This window comes from Haemorhous mexicanus, chromosome 6 (genome assembly GCF_027477595.1).
Source record: "Haemorhous mexicanus isolate bHaeMex1 chromosome 6, bHaeMex1.pri, whole genome shotgun sequence".
Classification (NCBI taxonomy): domain Eukaryota; kingdom Metazoa; phylum Chordata; class Aves; order Passeriformes; family Fringillidae; genus Haemorhous; species Haemorhous mexicanus.
In genome coordinates, this window is record NC_082346.1 from 12,047,815 (window position 1) to 12,066,208 (window position 18,394).

An 18,394-nucleotide genomic window follows, 5' to 3' on the forward strand; every position below is an offset into this window, starting at 1 on the left:
GGAACAGCCAGCGGAGGGGGGGGCAGCAGGATGCAGAAGGGGGTCCCCTCCCATCCTGAGCGGGAAAAACCCCCAACAGGAACCAAAAGGTGGGAAATTATTTATTAAAAATGGTCTTATTTTGGGAGAGCGGGGCCTGGCTGCTGTGGGTGGGCCACTGTCGATTCAGGTCACCGCCTGCCGCTCCTGAAATATTGATGGAAGCGGCGGGTGGCAGGGCAGCGAGGCGTGCAGGGCGCCGCGGGGGGGACGGACGGACGGACACCCCCTGCGGGACCCAGACCCCCGACACGCGCCGCACGCCCCGGCGCCACCGCGGGGCCGGTGACACGCAGGCCGCCGTGACGCCGACACCCCGCACCCCTGGCAGAGTGCTGGCGGGTGTCACGGGAGCCGCGGGGTGCAGAGCCACCTCCGCGCTGTCACCCGCGCCCTGCACAGCCTGACCCACTTCCCGCAGGCGCCGGCACACGGATGGAGCACACGGATGGAGCACACACTGCCGGGCTGCGGGCGCAGGGACAGAGCCCGGCCCCTGCCCGCTGTCCCTCTGGGTGTGTGTCATCCCAGGGATGCCCCTTGGCAGGTGTCCCTCACACAGTGTGGGGTGTCCCTCAGCGGGTGTAACTCGCTGGGTGTCCGTGTCCCCCGGGTCCCTTGTTCCCTCTAAGTGTCCCCAGGGGTGTGTGGGGTGTCTGTCTGTGTGTGTGCAGACTGGTCCCACGTGGGTGTCACCATGCCCCCTCCCCCGTGGTCTCTGGCTGTCCCCAAGTGGTCTTTGCTCAGGCAGAGGTGTCCCTGGGTTGTCCCCACGTGATCCCATCTGTGCATCCTCAGACAGGGCTGGGTGTTCTGGGAGTGTCCCTGCGAGGGTGTCCCTGTGCCCTGCCCCTCGGGGGCTGTGTCCCTGTGCAGGGCCCCTAGGCAGTCCCCTCTGGTGACCCCCAGCACAGACAGACAGGGAGGGGCTGAGCCCTGTCCCACCCCACTGGGGATTACAAGGGGCTCAGCCCAGCTCTGCCTAATCCAGGGGATTACATGGGCTGGGCCCAGCCGGGGGGGGCACCCGGGGTGCCCCCCACAAGGACACAGCACGTGGCAGCTGGGTACAAGGGGGGCTCCCAGCAGCAACCATGGGCACCACGTACCCCAACACACGGCCACAGGGTGGGTTTGGGGGGCGAGGGGAGCACAGCAGACGCCCAGGTTTATTGGGGTGATGGGTGGGGGCTCAGGCGGTGCCGCTGCCCTGCTGCATTCGCTTGAGCAGCTCCTCGTCCTGCAGCGACAGCTCCGTCAACTTCTTGCCCATCCGCTCGTGCACCTCCAGGTACTTGGCCACGCAGCGATCCAGGCACACGCATTCCCCTTTGGACAGCTCCGACTCCTTGTAGAACGGGGGGACGCACTTGCGGTGGCACGCCTGGGTCATCCTGCACGGACCACACCGCGCCTGAGCCCCGCGCCGGCCGGGACCGGGCACCGCACCCCAGCACACCCTGTACCCCACCATCGCCACCCCCGGGACCCCGATCCCGCACCCCAACATCTCCTGAACCCCATCACCACCCCGAAACCCAGCCCCGCACCTCGGCACCCCCCGTTATCGCCATCCCCGGCACCTCCAGCCCCTGCACCCCAACGCCTCCTGCACCCGCATCATCACCGAGCGGGACCCCGGCCTCTGCACCCCAACAAGCCTAGTATCCCCCGTCATCGCCACACGGGCACCCCTAGGACCCCTCACCGTCCCCCATCCTCGGGCATCTCCGGTTCCCCTCCCCATTTCCCGGGTGTCTCCTAGGTCCCCACACACTCATCTACAACCCAAGGGTCCCCCACTGCCTCTGACACCCACTAGTGTCCCCCAAGCCACGGACACCCCCTCGTAGCCCAACGCCCCCAGTGCTCTCTCCCGGCGGGCCTCACCGGTTGTACATGTCGGCCATCATCTCAACCTCCAGCTCGGCCGCCAGCTGCTGAGCCCGCAGCGGATCCATGGCGGCCAGCACCGGCCCCGCTTTGTCCCGGTCCCTATCACGGTCCCTCTAGGCCCGACCCCGCTCGGATCCGCCCCGTTGGACCCCCACGGTCCCGGTCGGTTCGGGACCCGGCGGCGGCTCCCTGCAGGAACCACGTGGGCGCCGCGCTTCCGCCCACCCGCGCAGCCGCCCCGCCCCACGGCCGGCGCTGACCAATCGCGTGCAGGAGAAGGAGGGACCAGGGGTGCGCCTCGGTCTGTGATTGGTCTCACGAAAGGGGCGTGGCGGCGGCCGAGCGGCGGGAGGGGTGCGGCGGAGCGCGCGCTCTGCCCGGCCTTTGCCCCGCAGGGGGCGGGGTCACGGAAAGGGGGCGTGATCAGGCCGAAGAGGGCGTGGCCATCGTCGGGACCTCACCCGGGCATGGCCGGGGGGCTTCGGGTCCCTTCTTCTGTGTCCCCTGTTCCTCGTCTCCCGGGGTCCTCCTGTGTCCCGCCGTCTTGCCCGGGCTGTCCCGGTGTGACCTGTGTCCCCAGGTGTCTGTGTCCCCCATTGCCCCCCGGGAATCTGTTCCGCCCGTGTCCCCGTTGTGTCCCCCGAACACACCCGCGTGTCTGCCTTCCCCACCTCGCCTGTGTGCCTGTGACCCCCAAGTCTCCCTGTGCCTGCCCAGGGTGTCCATGTCCCCTGTGCCCCTCGGGTCGCACGGCACGGTTCGGTCCCCTCCCCGTGGGCTGCTTTGGGGTGTCGCCGCTGTCCGGCTGGGGCTGTCGGCGCGTTCCCTCTCCCCAGCCGTGCCCGGGTGTCCGGCCCGGCCCCACGCGTGCCCCGCGGGTGGGCGGTGAGTGAAGGCGGCACCTGCCCCCGCCGGGTAAAAATAGCGCCGGGCGGGGGGGCCGGGGCGCAGCAGGGGCGGCGGAGCGGGAGCAGCCGGAGGGTAAGGGCCGAGGGGTCCGGGAGGCTCCGGGAGCAGCGGGGCTACGCGAGGCGGGGGTGGAACGGGCGCGGCCGGGACGGTGCGGGCTGGGGGGCACCGGGGAGGAGCACCGGAGGGCAGCAAGGGAGACCGGGAAGGGGATATGGGGGGCCGGCAGTGGGAACAGGAGGGCAGGGAGAAGACATGTGGGGCCGGGAGGGGGACATGGCGGGGCCGGGATGGGATCTGGGTGCTCGGGGGGGGGACATGGGGACAGGAGGGAGCACAGGGGGCTAACATGGGGCGTGAGGGCAATGGGGGGGTTGGTTTGGGGCTTGGGGGGCTGCAGGAAGACGTGAGGGGACCGGGCTGTGCTGTTGGGGTGCCGAGATGGGGCATGGGGGGGGCCGGAGTGCGGCAACTGGGGTGCCCAGCGTAGGAGTGGCAGGGCTGGGGGAGGGCATGAGGACAGGGGCAGGAGGGGGGTTAGCCGGGCTGGGGGGCTATGGGGGCCACGGGCAAGCTCACGGCGTCATCGGGGGGAACCCCAGTGACAGCCCTGTGCCCCTGCAGCAGTGACCGCAGCAACATGGAGGCTCTGGGAGACGCTGAAACCCCCACCTCGGAGACCCCCACTTCGACAACCCCCACCGCGAGCACCCCCGCCTCGGACCCCCCCACCGCGAGCACCCCCACCCCCGGCACCCCCACCTCGGACACCCCGACCCCCGGCACCCCCACCTCGGACACCCCGACCTTCGGCACCCCCACCACCGACACCCCGAGCCCCGGCACCCCCACCCGCGGTAGCCCCACCCCGGACACCCCCTCTGACCCCGCCGCGGGGCAGGGGGAGGGCAGCGGGGAGGCGACGACTCCCCGGGTTGGGGCGGAGGCTCGGGAAGCGGGGGGCGATGGGGGGGACACGGGGGGTGAAGGGAAGAACACGGGGGGGGAAGGGGAGGGTACGGGGGGCTCAGGGGGTTGCGCGGGCGGAGAGGCTGCCGGGGATGGCGGGGCAGAAGCGCCCAGGGGTGCCGGGGGCGATGCCCGTGAGGCCGGGGATGGTGCTGGCGATGCCGAGGCAGGGACAGCCGGGGGCACCGGAGGGGGTACCGAGGAGGGTACCGAGGGAAAAGCGGCGCCGGCAGCAGCTGGCAACTCCCAGCGCCGACAGGTGAGGAGAGGTTGGAAGGAAGGTGGCGGCACAGCCAGGGCAGGAGGCGGTGCGGAGGACAGCTGCGGTACGGATGGGGACAGGGGTGGCTTTACTGGGGCAGGGTGAGAGTGCCAGGGCCAGGATGACAGTGCCAGGGACATTGTGTGAGTGACACTGACCGTGCTGGCAGTGCCACCCTGCCTGTTCCTTACAGGAACCCACTTGGCTTCAGGACGAGGATGACGAGCTGTGGCCTGAGTTCCCTCCCTGCTCGTCCCCAGAGGGGGCCACCAGCCCCACATCCCCTACGTCCCCCATGTCCCCTACATCCCCCATGTCCCCTACATCCCCCATGTCCCCTACATCTCCCTCGTCCCCTATGTCCCCAATGTCCCCAGCATCTCCAGCATCCCCCACAGGTAAGAGCCATTTGGGCAATGGCACCCGAGTGTTCTGGGGTCACTGCTGCCCCACAGTGTCCATCCTCCCCAAGGGAAAGGACCTTGAGCCCCAGGGGTGCCCGGGGGGGTGTGGGTGCCCTCTTCCAGCCCTCTGACCCCTCCTTTCTCCTTGCAGCTGGCACCACCGAGGACACGGGGGGCAGCAAGAGGTGTGTCCCCACAGGTGGCACCCCAGTACCCCACGGCAGGGATGGCACCCCACAGCCCCCTGCTCATGGCTGTCCCACCCGTGTGTGCCTGCAGGGGTGCTCCAGCGGGGGGGACACGGGACAAGGCAGCCTCCGGTGCAGCGGGACAGAAGCTGAGGCTGGAGGAGGCCAGGGGACGGCCACGAGTGGGGAGTCGGGCACAGGGGCGCAGCGCCATCCTGGAGAAGTTTGGAGGGTGAGGGGGCCTGGCCCCGTGGGGGACAGGAGGGTCATTGAGGGAGCGGGGGACCCGGGGTCTTGGGGGGGCTACAGGACAGCCAGGGACAGTGGGCTGGATGGGTCATGGAGTAGTGGGGCTGTTGGAAGGCCATGAGGGAATGGGAGGTACAGGGGAAATTGGGGGGCATGGCAGGGGCATGGGACAGTGGGGTTGTTGGGGGGCACAGGGCAATGGGGTCACTGGGGAACTGGGGCTCTGTGCGGCAATGGTGGTCCAGGGGGGACATGGGGCAATGAGGGAGGGTATGGGACAGAGGGGTGTGGGTATGGGATGAGGGGTACAGGGAGGAATGGAGGGGGTCCATAGAGCAGTGGGGGGGGTGGGACGGTGGGGGCTGTGTGACCATGGGGCAGTAGGGCATTGGGGGCCCAGAGCCACGGGGCAATGGGGTCACAGAGGGGCTGGGGTCCCTATGAGGGACGGGGGCTTGGGGGATCCCACAGCCCGGGTTCCCCCAGGGCTGCCAAGGGCCCAGCCCCACACCTGCGGCGCTCAGGGGGCGCCGCCACGGTCAAGACGATGCTGCTGGAGTGGTGCCGCGCCCGCACCCGCGGGTACCCGGTGAGTGCAGGCGGGGGCGGTGGGAGGGTCCGCTGGGGGACCCGGGGGTGGCCTGACCCCCCTGTCTGCACAGCACGTGGACGTGCAGAACTTCTCGGGGAGCTGGGGCAGCGGCCTGGCTTTCTGCGCCCTCCTGCACAGCTTCTTCCCCGACGCCTTCGACTTCGCCGCCCTGGAGCCCAACGCCCGCCGGGACAACTTCGCTCTGGCCTTCGCCACCGCCGAGTGCGTGAGCGCAGCGCCGGCCCCTCGGTGCCCCCCCGGCCACCTCCGGCCCCGGTGACCGCTGTGTCCCTTCCCGCAGGGAGCGGGCGGGCTGTGCCCCCCTGCTGGAGGTGGAGGACATGGTGCGGCTGCCGGTGCCCGACGCCAAGTGCGTGTACACGTACGTGCAGGAGCTGTACCGCTGCCTGGTGGCCAAGGGGCTCGTCAAGACCAAGAAGCGCTGAGAGGGAGGGTCCCCCACAGCCCCCCAGCTGTGCCATCCCCCTCCTCGTCCCCTGCTCTGTCCCCCAGCAGTAAAGGCCGTGGTTCCAGGCGGTGGTGGTCTCGTCTCTGGAGGGAGGAACGCTGGCACCAAGTGAGGGTCTGAGCACTGTCACCAGGTTGGGGCACAGCCCTGGCTCTGCCACCAGGAGGGTGACATCCCTCAGGGCTGGCACGTGGGGGGCAGCAACTCCCGGAGCCCCCCACCCTCCCAGTGTGGCACCACGGAGCCAGAGCAGGTGATGGAGAGAATTTATTGCCTTATGTGCGGGGGTCGGGGCGCGGCTCGGCGTGGAGCCGGGTGTGTTCCTCTGCCCGGCGCCGGAACTCCTCGGGGCGCTCCTGCAGCTCCCGGGCCACGTCCGGCCGCAGCAGCCGCCGGGGATCTGGGCTGTCCAGCTGCAGCAGCAGGTCCTGGAGCACTGCAGGGGCAGGGCGGTCAGAGGGGCACCCACCCCCTGCCCTGTGCCCCTGTCCCCGCCGTGCCCACCTTGGATGGCGCGGGTGGCGGGCTCCCAGTGCGCGTGGGTGGTGAGGGGCTGGCAGACGCGGCCCTCGAGGTCCACGCTGGGGTGGTGGATGGGGGTGCGGAGGGTGGCGCAGGGCGGCTCCAGCGGGTGGTTGGGGGAGAAGGTCAGCTCGAAGCGGAAGGCGCCCGTGTTGTATGGGGGGTTGTTCTGCCGGGATATAGGGGCACCTCAGCCCCCTCTGCCGCGGCGTCCATCGCGGGGGGGGTGGCCTGTCCAGACGTGATACCCAGTGCCCCCCGTAGAGACTCCCCCGTGCCAGCCCGAGCCCCTCAGGAGGGGAACCTCCACCCAGTGTCCCCAGCACAGGACCCGCAGCGTCCTCAGAGGGACCCTCCCCAGTTCTGTCCTGCAGGGGACCCTCACTCAGACAGCCCCGTCCCAAGGGTCACCCCCGGTCTCTCCCATGCCCTCAGGGGCACATCCTTCCTAAAGCCCGCATGTCCCCCATGCGCAGGGGACCCCCACGGCCCCCGCTCCTCAGGACTCCCCGCAGCCCCCCGTGTCCCCCCGTGCCCTCTTCCCACGCACAGGCAGCAGGAGTCCCCCCCAGCGCCGCACGTTCCCGTCCAGCGGCCGCACGTCGCGGGCCCCCTCCCAGCGCCGCACCTCGTCCAGCTCCTGCGGGCAAGGGATGGGGCAGGTGTGGGCGGAGGTGTGTCCCCAGAGACCCTCCATAGGTTAATCCTCCTCCCAGGACACACCCCTCTGGGCGGGACCACCTGCAGACCCCGCCTTAAAAGGCAGGGTTTATTTACCGGGCACACTATTATGGATGGGGCCGGCATCCTGGACACACCCCTGGGCCGGGCCTCCCCGCCGGGGAAACGAAACTGAAACGTGCAGGGGTATTTGTCACCCCCGCACCGGAGACCCTCCACCCCGGTACCGCTTCCTTCGCACCCCGCCACCGGGACCCCCCCCCGGCACTGACACCCCCAGCCTTGCCTCTCCCCGGTACCGGGACCCCCTCACCGGGCACTGACACCCTTGAGCACGGCTTCTCTCGCACCCCGCCACCGGGACCCCCGCCCCGGCCCTGACATCCCCAGCCCTGCCTCTTCCCGGTACCGGGACCCCCTCACCGGGCACTGACACCCTTGAGCACGGCTTCTCTCGCACCCCGCCACCGGGACCCCCGCCCCGGCCCTGACATCCCCAGCACTGCCTCTCCCCGGTACCGGGACCCCCTCACCGGACGCTGACATTCCCCAGCACCGCCTCTCCCGCACCCCGGCACCGCTATCCTCGCACTGGCACTAACACTCCCCAGAACCCCCTTTCGCACCCCGGTACTGGGATCGCCGCACGGCGAGCTCGGCTGCCCCCGGCCCCCGCTCCGGTGCGGACGCCAGAACCCCCGCGCCGGTACCGCAGCGGCACCGGAGTCCTGGTCCCGTCCCGGTGCTCCCGGTGCCCACCTTGGCGATCCGCCCGGCCATGGTGATCGGTGCCCGGTGCCACGGGGATGGGCTCCGTGGGGTCACGCCTCTGGGCGGGCGGGACGAGGTTCTACGGCCGCGCCCCCGGCACGGGTGGGTGGGGACAGATGGGCCGGGGGCGGCCGGCGACCCCCGTCACCGCGGGACTCCCAGGGCCGGCGGGTGACAGAAAGCTGGAATCCCGCGCAGACGGGTGGCTGACGGGAGCAAAACGGGACGCGGGGCCGCATCCCGGCTGCCTCCGCACCCCCCTGCCCGCCCCCGCATTACCGGCCGTGTCCCAGCTGATTTACGGGAACCTCCTTAATTTTTAACCAGGCAGGGTCGGAGCCGGCCAGATCTCTCGGCGTCGCTGGACAGGCAGGAACCGACCCGCCGGGCACCCAGGTGGGCCGGGGGTGCTGCCTCCTCCCACCCCCCACAGCCGGTCCCCTGGGGGGGACAGAGTGGGGGCACCCCGGGTGGGGCTACACGGGGTGGGGGTACGGGTGGTGCAGGGAGTGGGGGTATGGGGTGCCGGGGTCGGGGATGCTGGGTGTCTGTCCTTGACCTGTGCCCTCCCACCAGCATGTCCATCAAGACACTCTGGCTGCCTCTGGCGTGGCTAGTGGCCACAGCCACGGTCACTGTCACCCCGGTAAGTGGGGTGGACACGGGCTCCCTGTGCCCGACACCCCTCTCTACGTCCCCATTCGAGTCCCCCACCCGGGTGCCCCATGCTCCCCCTCACACAAGTCCCTGTGCCCAGGTGCTCACTCTGGAGGCCTCTCCCAGCTGGATGCCACTGCTCAGAGAGTCCCCGACACCGTCTGTGCCCCCTGTGCCCCCTGCACCCCCTGCTCGTACCCCGGCTCCCTCGCAGGACGTGGGGCCCCACGTGCTGCCCGTGCCCACCCCCAGCGCTCACCCCGAGGGGCTGCCTGGCTGGGGTGTCACAGATGCCCCCAGCCCCGCATTGCCCGAGGGGGCACTGGAGGGGCTGGACACTGCAGCCAATGGCACCACGGCAGTGCCCACACCTGGCACCAGCGCCCCACCGTGCCCTGGGGACGAGGAGCCGACCGACACCTGCGGGGAGCCCACGGGGGAGCAGCGGGCTGCCGTGGCCGAGGCTCTGGTCACCTTTGCCCTCCGCTTCTACCAGCGCATGGCAGAGGAGGCCGGGCCTGACGTCAACCTGCTCTTCTCGCCCATCAACGTCGCCATGGGGCTCTCGCACCTGCTGCTGGGTGAGGGGCTGCCCGCGGGCACCGGCACCGCCGTGTCACCGCTATTCCAGCCGGGGCACCTCGCTGAGCTTCCCCTGTGCCCGCAGGCGCCCGCGGAGAAACCCAGGAGCGGCTGGCCGCCCTCCTGGCGTACCCTCAGGGGCTGCACTGTGTGCACGGCGCCCTACAGCAGCTGGCCAGCACGCCAGGCCTCTTCTCGGCCGCCCAGATCTTCCACCACCCAGGTGAGGTGGGCACCGGGTGCCGGTGGGGCGCCACTGCCCGCTGGGCACCCGGACTGACAGCGGGACCGTGCCGTCCCACAGAGCTGCAGCTCCGGCCCCGCTTCCTCAACGACTCCCTGCGCTTCTACGGCGCCCGCCCGTACGCCCTGAGCGGCAACGAGAGCCTGGACCTGCAGCGCATCAACGCCTGGGTGCGGGAGGCCAGCAAGGGGCTGCTGCCCTCGCTGCTCTCCGCGCTGCCCCCCGAGCCCAGCCTGCTGCTGCTCAGTGCCGTCCACCTGCGCGGTACGGCCCCGCCACCCGCCATCCCCCGGGCATTCCCCCGGGCATCCCCCGGGCATCCCCCCGGCACGGGGCGCGGGGCTGAGGCCGCCCGGTGCGGCCCCCGGTGCTCTCCGCCCCCAGCCGCGGTACCGTGTCCCCGCAGCCGCCTGGTGCACGCCGCTGGACCGCAAGAAGACGGTGCTGCTGCCCTTCATGCGGCCCGGGCAGCGCCCCCGCAAGGTGCCCACCATGACCAGCGCCAAGTACCCGGTGGCCTCCTTCACCGACTCCCGCCTGCGGGTCCAGGTAGCCCCACCAGGTGCTGGGGGTCTGGGGGGTCACTGCTGGGGGGATAGTGGCATCATGTCACTCCAGTGGCACTAAGGAGGAGTGCCGGGCTGTGATATAACTCCTGTGGCACTCGGGGAGGATGCCAGGCTAATGTCACTCCCCTGGCACTGAAAGGGGCACAGACTGTGACCTCACTCCCCTGGGACTTTGAGGGACGCCAGGCTGGCACCCCTCTGGTGGCACCGTGGGGGTGCCGGTCCATGGGGTCTCGCAGTGGCCCTTAGTGGGGGTCTGCCCCACAGGTGGGGCGGCTGGAGCTGAACGGGGGGCTGAGCCTCGTGGTGCTGATGCCGCGGGAGCCCTTGGAGCCTCTGGAGTCTCTGGAGCGGGCGCTGGACCCCGCCACCTTCCTGGCGCTGCTACGGCGGGCGGCCCGCACCGCGCCTCGGGCCACCGCGCTGTCCCTGCCCCGCCTGCGCCTCGACCTCACCCTGGACATTGTGCCTCTGATCCACGACATGGGTAAGGACATCTCTGGTGGCGCCACAGGGGCTGGCTGGGCCGCGGGGTCACATCGCTCCCTGTGCGGTGACGTTACTCCCTGCGGGACGTCACGGGCCCCTCCCCTGGGGGTCACTTTCCCCAGGGTCCCCAAAGGCCACAATGTCCCCGGTATCCCCTTAGCTTTGGTTTCCCCTGAGGCCCACCACACTGCCGTGTCCCAGGTGTTCCCCATGTCCCCGGTGCCCCGGATGTTCCCCGCTCCCCCCAGCGCCCCTAGTGTCCCCTTAGATCCCAGTATCCCCAAATTATCCCCAGCGGCCCAAACATCCCCCATCTGCCCGGTGTTCCCCATATCCCTGAGTGTCCCCTGGCGCCCCCCAGTGTCCCCGCTGTGTCCCCGTGTCTCCTCTGTCCCCACTGTCCCTCGTGTCCCTGTGTCTCCATGTCCCCGTCCTTCTGGTTTTCTCTGGATCCCTCGTGCCCCCGGGTTCCCTCGGTGTCCCCTCCGTCCCTGGTGTCCCCTCGGCCCCCGCTGCCCCCGTGTTCCGCGGGAGTGGCGCTGAGGCCGGCTGCCGCAGACTTCGGGCTGTTCCTGGACGCGGAGCTGTGCGGGCTGGCGCGGGGCCCGGCCGCGGTGGACACGGCGCGGCACCGGGCGGTGCTGGCGCTGGACGAGGCCGGCGTGGAGGCGGCGGCGGCCATGGCCACCTCGGTGGCGCGCTCGGCCCTGGTGCTGGAGGCCCTGCGCCCCTTCCTCTTCGTCCTCTGGCACAACACCGGCGACTTCCCCGTCTTCATGGGCCGTCTCAGCGACCCCCAGCCCTGACTCTGCTCCTCCTGTCCCTGTCCTCCCTCCTCCCATCCCTCTATCCTTCCCTCCCGCCTCCTCCTCTCCCTCCATCCCTGCTTCCTCCTCTCCCTCCTTCCTTCTGTCCTTTTCCCCTTTCCTCTCTCCTCTCCTCCCATCCTTCCTTCCCTTGTCCTTCCTCCCTCCCTACCTTCCTTCATCCCTCCCTCTCCCTCTCCCTCTCCCTCTCCCCTCCTCTCCTTCACACTCCCCAGGGCACCAGGGGGTCCCTGCTCCTCCCGTGCCTCAGTTTCCCCACCAGCTCGGGGTCCCAATAAATGCACCAACCACGTCCTGCCTCCTGCGTGTGAGGAGGGGAAGGGACAGGCTGGGGCCACCAGGGGCCCGTGCTCTGTGCCAGGCTGTGTGCCAGGCTGAGTCGGGGTGGTGGCAGGGTGGGAGGCAGGTGACAACCAGCACCTTCCTAAAAAAAAAAAGCCTTTATTGTCCTAGAAAAGCCCCGCGACTCCCGCGGCTGGTGCCACCCGGGGGGCACCGCGAAGGTGCCAAGGAGGGGGTCACCCAGTGCGGCCCCAGGTGCCCCCCAGTCCCAGCTGCGCCCCCGCCTCAGTCCCAGCCGTTCTCCTTCACCATGTGCGACATCTCGATGATGAACTTCCCCTCCTTGTACTTCTGGCTGCTCTCGAACGCCTGCTCCTGGGGGGGGGATACAGTGTCACCTCCCCGTGTCCCCACGGGCACTGCCCTCCCCAGGCCTTGGGGGTGTCCACAGCAAAGGGTTGGGGTGGCCAGGGCAGGGGTTGGGGTGCCCAGGGATGTTCATGGAAAGGGTTGGGGTGCCCAGAGCAGGGTTGGGGTGCCCGGGGATGCCCATGGAGAGGGTTGGGGTGGCCAGGGCAGGGGTTGGGGCCCCCGGGCAGTGCCCGCAGCAGGTGGGGGTCCCAGCTGGGGGGCACTCACGTATTTCCAGCCCAGGGTGGTATTGCAGCTCTGGCAGAAGATGTCGGCCACCGAGTGCAGCCCCGTCAGCAGCAGGCGCTGTTCAGCCGGGCCGCAGCCCACGTTCACCCTGCACCGAGAGCGGGGCTCCCACGGGCTCGGCACACCCGGCCCGGGGACCCCCGGGCTCCCCCTCCCCACTGCCAGCCCCGGTGCCCCCGGTACTCACACGGAGTTGAACAGGTAGGCACGGCCGTGGCTGCCCTGGAAGGACTGTGGGGACACGGCGAGTGTCACCGGTGGGGCCCCCACGTCCCCGACAGCCCTCCCTCCACGTCCTGCTCCCATCCCGCTGCACTGCCACCGGCCTGGGGACACCGCAGGGTGACACCTGCCAGCTCGGGGACACTGAGGGGAGGACGGCCACCTCCGTGGGAGCACCATACGGGTCACCTGCCACCGCCGGGACACCGCGCCATGGCGGGGGAGGGGGGATGATGCTTCCTGCCTTGGGGCAATACTGGGAACGTCCTCATCTCGGGGCACCACAGGGGGACACTTGGGGCACCGTGGAGGGAAACTCAGCGCTCTAGGGACACGGCGAAGGGACACCCGCTGTCCTAGGACCCCCCCCGGGGGACGCGGCGAGGGGGACTCCCGCTGTCGCAGCAGACGAGGGACGGTGCCCACCCAGCCCGGGGGTGGCGGTGGCACCTTAGAGATGAGCTCTTCGTGGCGGGCCAGGTGCGCCCGGCAGTGCACGCAGCTGTAGGTGCGGTGCGAGCGCGGCAGGTAACTGCGGAAGGTGCGCGGCGGCAGGCGGGCGGCGGGCGGCAGGCGGCGGCGGCCCGGGGGCGGCATGGCCGGGGGCAGCGCCCCGGAGGGCACCCCGCAGCCCCCGCACAGCCGCTCGCAGGGGAAGCAGCGCAGCAGCGCGCCCAGAGCCGCCGTCCTGCCCGGCCGGGCTCGGGGGGCTCCGCCGGGGCTCCCCGGCAGAAGGAGGCGGAAAAGGGGGGCGGCCTGCGAAAGGGGGAGGGGGGCGGTGAGGAGGGACCCCTCCTCAGCCTCCCAGGCCTGGGCGCTCCGCCAACGGAGCCGGCTGAGAGCGGGCGGCTCATTGCAGGAGTGACACTGGGACAGCGGGGACACCGGGACGGCCGGGGGGGCACGGGAGGCCCGAGGGACTGGAGGGGGGGCGTCCCAAGCTGGGTCTGGGGTCACTTCTCGAAGCGTGGGGGAGTCCCTGGGGAGTGGGAGGATCCCCGGGGAAGGTGATGGGGGTCCTGAGGGGGAAAACTGCGGGTACCGAGCAGGGGGGAATGGGGAACCGGGAGAAGGATGGTGGGAGTCCCGACGGGAGATGCTGGGGGTCCTCACGGCGGTGATGAGGGTTCCAAGGTGCGATGATGGGGGTCCCAAGAGGCAGGTTGGGGGTCCCGGGAGGGGTGCGGGGGTCCCCGGGAGGCGGAAGGGTGCTGGGGGGGATGTTTACGGTGGCGGTGAAGGAGGACAGGGATGTCGCCGTGGGAGGGGGGGGGGGTGGGGGTGGGCAATGTCAGCAGCGCTGCGGGACACGAGGGGGGGTTCGGTGGGGCTTTGGGGGTCTCGGGGGGACACGATGGGGGGGTACCAGGTTCCGGGGCTTCCCGGGAGCCGGGGCCGCTCACCGCCCGCCGCTGTCCCCGCCGCCGCCGCTGCCGCTGTCGCCGCTGTCCCCGAGGCGGGCGCGGGGGGGCCCTGCGTGCCCGGGAGCCGCATCACGGCACCGTGACTCATCCCGCGGCCGTGACGTCACCGCCCGCCACCGCCGCCGTGACGTCACCGCACGGCCCTCCGACGTCAGCCCGGCCGCCGGGGATGCGCTGCGGTCGCCGGGGCACCTCCCGCTCCCCCACGCCCCCACGGCCCCGCACGTCCCCGTGGCTACCCCGTCCCTTCGGCCCCCCTGTCCCTCCGTGTCCCTCCGTGTGTCCCCGTCCCCGTCCCCCTCTCCCCTCATGTCCCCCGTGTCCCCCCTGTGATATATAAATCAGGTGGGGGGGCGGGACTGCGTGTAAATGTCGTGCGAACGTCATGCAAACGATCCCGGGACTCATCCCGAAGGATCGGGGGGAGGGGGCGGAGAGGGAGAGCCCCACTGTAATGAAATGCAAACTCGAGGAGGGGCCGCTGGCGATATGCAAATGAGATGCAAACGAGCCGAAGGAACCGGTCAGGACACGCCCCTCCCCACGTGACGCCGACATCCCACGTGATCCAGTCCACCCGCGCTCCCGGCGCGCCGCCCTGACGTCACTTCCGTCGCGTCCGCGGCGGCCGGGGGACACCGTGCCGGGACCCCCGCGTCGCCGTCATGGCGGACGATGGCGGGGAGGAGAAGAAGCAAGTGGCCAAGTTCGAGCTGGAGCGGGAGACGGAGCTGCGGTTCGAGGTGGAGGCGGCACAGACGGTGCAGCTGGAACTGCTGACCGGCATGGCCGAGGTGTTCGGCACCGAGCTCACCCGCAACAAGAAGTTTACGTTCGACGCGGGCGCCAAGGTGGCCGTGTTCACGTGGCACGGCTGTACCGTGCAGCTCAGCGGCCGCACCGAGGTGGCCTACGTGTCGCGGGACACGCCGATGCTGCTGTACCTGAACACGCACACGGCGCTGGAGCAGATGCGGCGCCAGGCCGAGAGGGAGGACGAGCGCGGGCCCCGCGTCATGGTGGTGGGGCCCACCGACGTGGGCAAGACCACCGTGTGCCGCCTGCTGCTCAACTACGCCGTGCGCCTGGGCCGCCGGCCCACCTTCGTGGAGCTGGACGTGGGGCAGGGCTCGGTGTCCATCCCCGGCACCATGGGCGCGCTGTACATCGAGCGCCCGGCCGACGTGGAGGAAGGCTTCTCCCTGCAGGCCCCCCTCGTCTACCACTTCGGCTCCACCACGCCCGGCACCAACATCAAGCTCTACAACAAGGTGAGCACGGGGGGCTCGGCCCGGGTTGGGTCTGGCCCCGGAGTTCCCCGAGCTTTCCCTGCGGGGTGTCTGGATCCCCGGGGTGCTGTCTGGAGACAGCAGAACGCGTTTAAAACAGCCTCGTGCACGGCCAGTCACCCCTTCCCAGCTATGGGATGAGATAGGAGGACACGGAGTTGATGTAGGGAGCTGGAGCACCTCTCCTGTAGAGGCGGGCTGGGAGAGGTGGGGCAGTTCAGCCTGGAGGAGGAAAGTTTGTGCCCTGACCTCAGAGCAGCCTTTTCCATCCTGAGGGCCTACGGGGAAGCTGGAGAGGGATTCTTGTCAGGATCTGGAGTGATAGGGTGGGGTGGAATGGGTTCACAGTGAGAGAAGTTTAGGCTGGATACTGGGAAGAAATTCTTTTAGTGTGAGGCCGGTGAGGCCCTTCAGGGTTGCTTGGAGAGGCTGTGGCTGCCCCATCCCTGGAAATGCCCCAGGCTAGGTTGGATGGGGTTTGGAGAAACCTGGGCTGGTAGAAGGTGTCCCTGCCATAGGGAACTGGATGGGCTTTAACATCTATTCCAAGCCAGACCGTTCTACAATTTCACAATTTTGGGTGGCCTCCCAGAATGGAGGCCTTGAGGGTTCTGAAGGAGCTGGGGACGGCGTGGGGACACGGGTGCTTGGGTGTGACCCCTCCTCCCACAGATCACGTCGTGTCTGGCTGACGTCTTCAACCAGCGCTGCGAGGTGAACCGGCGGGCGTCGGTGAGCGGCTGCGTCATCAATACCTGCGGCTGGGTCAAGAGCTCGGGCTACCAGGCGCTGGTGCACGCCGCCTCTGCCTTCGAGGTGGACGTGGTGGTGGTGCTGGACCAGGAGCGCCTCTACAACGAGCTCAAGCGGGACCTGCCCCACTTTGTGCGCACCGTGCTGCTGCCCAAGTCCGGCGGCGTGGTGGAGCGCTCCAAGGACTTCCGCCGGGAGTGCCGGGATGAGCGCATCCGCGAGTACTTCTACGGCTTCCGCGGCTGCTTCTACCCCCACGCCTTCGACGTCAAGTTCTCCGACGTCAAGATCTACAAGGTGGGCGCGCCCACCATCCCGGACTCATGCCTTCCGCTGGGAATGTCGCAGGAGGACAACCAGCTGAAGCTGGTGCCGGTGACGCCGGGGCGGGACATGGTGCACCACCTGCTGAGCGTCAGCACCGCCGACAGCCCCGACGACAACATCTCCGAGACCAGTGTAGCCGGCTTCATCGTGGTCACCGGCGTGGACCTGGAGCGCCAGGTCTTCACCGTGCTGTCCCCGGCCCCACGCCCCCTTCCCAAGAACTTCCTGCTCATCATGGACATTCGCTTCATGGACCTCAAGTAGGGGAGGGGCAGGATGTGCCCCCTGCCTCCTCCTCCTCCCTGTGCCCCCTCCTTTTCCCCCCAGCGCAGTGTGACCCTGGTGCAGCTCCCTCTCTTCGGTTTTATACTTTTTGTACAATTTGCTATTAAATCTGGAAGCCTTTGTCGCTGGTGAGCGTCTGCTGAGGGTGGGGGGGGATCCCCGAGGGGAGCGGGTATTACCGGCCCCGGGCTCCCCCCGCGCCCGAAGTGCGCAGCGCCCTGTCCCGGCCGCCCTCCGAGTGCCCCCTCCGGCCCCCGGTGTGGTACGTCCCGCGCACGCGCCGAGGCTCCGGCCGTGGCCCTGCCCGCCGCGGCGTGAGCGCGCCCGCCCGGTCCGCAGCTCTGCGCATGCGTGCCGCGGCTGCCGGGGCGGACCCGCGGGAGGCGGCCAATGGAGGCGCGCGGGGGGGCGCGGTGCGCACGCGCGCGCGTGACGTCCCGCCCGCCGCAGTCGCCGCCGTCCGTGCCCGGAGCCGCCGCCGCGCGCGGCCTCCTGCCGGTGAGTCACGTGGGCCGCGCGACCCCGCCGGAACCCCGCCGCTCCGGCACCGCCGCCGCCTCCCCGGCCCGCCGCTCCCTCGCGTCCTTCCCCGGGGCTCGGCCGCGACCGCCCCCGCCCCGCCGCTGCCCCCGCGGCTCCCCCCGCGCGCGTCTCGGGCTGTGCCCCGGTGCCCCCTCACCGCGCCGCGGACCCTCCTGCCCGGCGCCCCAGCGGGCACCGACCTCTGCCCGGCCCTCCCTCTAGCCGCGGCCCCGCTCCGCCGTTTCGCACGGCCGCCTGCCCGATGGTCGCGGTGCCTCTGTACGGGAGCGCTGCTTCCTCCTGCCCCGGCTGCCGTGCCCCCGGCCCCGCCGCCACCGGGACCTTCTCCTGTGCCGCGGGGAGCCAGGCCGGGGGCTGCAGGAGCGGCGGTGCGGGGCTGTCGGGGAGCCGTGCCCCGCGGGCTGGGGCCGCCCCTGCGTACGGTGCGGGGTGAGCGCTCCGGAGCGGGGCTCGTTCCCCCGCCTGGAAACCGCCCGGGGCCGGGGAGCGGCCGCAGGGAGCGCCCGGGGATCTGTCCCGCACCCGGCGTGTTCCCGGTGCCCCCGGGAACGCCGCCACCGCGCTGTTGAGGGGCAGCGGAGCTCGGCCTCTGTGCCGCGGCCCAAGGGGGACCTGTGTTTACAGCACGGCCTCTCCTCACGGCACCGTCCCTGCTCCCGGCTGCGGGGGCACTGGAACGGCTCCAGCCTGGCTTCTCCTCAGAATTCCCGGATTCCCGAACACCTGAGCTGTGCCCGGGGTTCCACCCGCCTCACCGCGCCGACTGGGGAGGGGATCGGCTGCCTCTGTGCTCCCCGTGGCTCTGGGAAGTGGTTCCCCCGGATCTGCCGGCTCCCGCCCCGGCACAGAGCTGGATTTGGGCTTCAGGGATTCCCTGCACTAGGGGCTGCTCGGGATTTTTGGGGCGTGTAAAGTAAAAACAGAGCCTTGTCTCGATCAAAGCCAGAGTTATCTTGGAGCCTCTCTCTGAGCTTAATCCAGTTACCACCGTCCCTCAGCCAGGCCTGGGTGCTGCCTTAGCAGGCGTTTATTCCCGCTGGTTCCCGAGGCCAGGAGCCCCATCTGGGAGTGGAGAGGGTGGTGATTGGGTGGGTCCAAGGGGAGACCTTGAACTCCTCTGTGAGGGGCCTGTCTGGGGACATTCCCACCTGTCGCTGTGCCCGGTGTCTCCTAACACAGTGACAAGAGGCTGGCGCTGTCCTTTCTCACTGTGGGGCCCGTTGGGACGGGGCCTCAATGGATGAGGCATTGTTCCTCCTGCTTTGGCCATAAAATGGGGCTAATCCCGTG

General features: G+C 70.1%; 6 protein-coding genes across 11 annotated transcripts; 3 read left to right on the top strand and 3 right to left on the bottom strand.

The window, feature by feature from the left end:
• Positions 1-88: 88 nt before the first annotated feature.
• On the bottom strand, positions 89-2,164 carry TIMM10 (translocase of inner mitochondrial membrane 10). Its single transcript, XM_059848676.1, has 2 exons — positions 1,930-2,164; positions 89-1,433 (listed from the first exon to the last, which is right to left on the bottom strand). Exons 1-2 carry the CDS (start codon positions 1,998-2,000, stop codon positions 1,232-1,234), a joined length of 273 nt encoding a protein of 90 aa, XP_059704659.1. The 5' UTR covers positions 2,001-2,164; the 3' UTR covers positions 89-1,231.
• A 1,236-nt stretch (positions 2,165-3,400) lies between these two features.
• On the top strand, positions 3,401-6,044 carry SMTNL1 (smoothelin like 1). The gene is made up of 7 exons (XM_059848141.1): positions 3,401-4,072; positions 4,269-4,473; positions 4,631-4,664; positions 4,759-4,899; positions 5,403-5,505; positions 5,579-5,730; positions 5,810-6,044. The coding sequence occupies exons 1-7, from the start codon at positions 3,401-3,403 to the stop codon at positions 5,952-5,954; spliced, it is 1,452 nt and encodes a 483-aa protein (XP_059704124.1). The 3' UTR covers positions 5,955-6,044.
• Positions 6,045-6,228: 184 nt separating this feature from the next.
• On the bottom strand, positions 6,229-8,072 carry UBE2L6 (ubiquitin conjugating enzyme E2 L6). Of its 3 annotated transcripts, none has more exons than XM_059848683.1 (4): positions 7,940-8,072; positions 7,128-7,139; positions 6,482-6,668; positions 6,229-6,413 (listed from the first exon to the last, which is right to left on the bottom strand). In XM_059848683.1, the coding sequence occupies exons 1-4, from the start codon at positions 7,958-7,960 to the stop codon at positions 6,253-6,255; spliced, it is 381 nt and encodes a 126-aa protein (XP_059704666.1). In that variant the 5' UTR covers positions 7,961-8,072; the 3' UTR covers positions 6,229-6,252. The 3 variants fall into 3 exon arrangements, with proteins under 3 accessions (XP_059704666.1, XP_059704665.1, XP_059704667.1); XM_059848682.1 differs by having other exon boundaries at positions 7,050-7,139; positions 7,940-8,071; XM_059848684.1 differs by lacking the exon at positions 7,128-7,139 and having other exon boundaries at positions 7,940-8,063.
• Positions 7,282-11,611, top strand: SERPING1 (serpin family G member 1). Of its 3 annotated transcripts, none has more exons than XM_059848678.1 (9): positions 7,282-7,403; positions 8,279-8,347; positions 8,528-8,597; positions 8,709-9,189; positions 9,276-9,413; positions 9,495-9,698; positions 9,841-9,983; positions 10,271-10,490; positions 11,051-11,611. In XM_059848678.1, exons 1-9 carry the CDS (start codon positions 7,294-7,296, stop codon positions 11,296-11,298), a joined length of 1,683 nt encoding a protein of 560 aa, XP_059704661.1. In that variant the 5' UTR covers positions 7,282-7,293; the 3' UTR covers positions 11,299-11,611. The 3 variants fall into 3 exon arrangements, with proteins under 3 accessions (XP_059704661.1, XP_059704662.1, XP_059704660.1); XM_059848679.1 differs by lacking the exon at positions 7,282-7,403 and adding an exon at positions 7,950-8,053; XM_059848677.1 differs by lacking the exon at positions 7,282-7,403 and adding an exon at positions 7,966-8,153.
• Positions 11,612-11,744: 133 nt separating this feature from the next.
• Positions 11,745-14,056, bottom strand: YPEL4 (yippee like 4). Of its 2 annotated transcripts, none has more exons than XM_059848686.1 (5): positions 13,887-14,056; positions 12,934-13,239; positions 12,449-12,492; positions 12,241-12,349; positions 11,745-11,976 (listed from the first exon to the last, which is right to left on the bottom strand). In XM_059848686.1, the coding sequence occupies exons 2-5, from the start codon at positions 13,078-13,080 to the stop codon at positions 11,887-11,889; spliced, it is 390 nt and encodes a 129-aa protein (XP_059704669.1). In that variant the 5' UTR covers positions 13,081-13,239; positions 13,887-14,056; the 3' UTR covers positions 11,745-11,886. The 2 variants fall into 2 exon arrangements, with proteins under 2 accessions (XP_059704669.1, XP_059704668.1); XM_059848685.1 differs by having other exon boundaries at positions 13,850-14,056.
• Positions 14,057-14,245: 189 nt separating this feature from the next.
• CLP1 (cleavage factor polyribonucleotide kinase subunit 1) lies at positions 14,246-16,681 on the top strand. Its single transcript, XM_059848681.1, has 2 exons — positions 14,246-15,178; positions 15,869-16,681. Exons 1-2 carry the CDS (start codon positions 14,573-14,575, stop codon positions 16,538-16,540), a joined length of 1,278 nt encoding a protein of 425 aa, XP_059704664.1. The 5' UTR covers positions 14,246-14,572; the 3' UTR covers positions 16,541-16,681.
• The last annotated feature ends 1,713 nt before the right edge of the window (positions 16,682-18,394 follow it).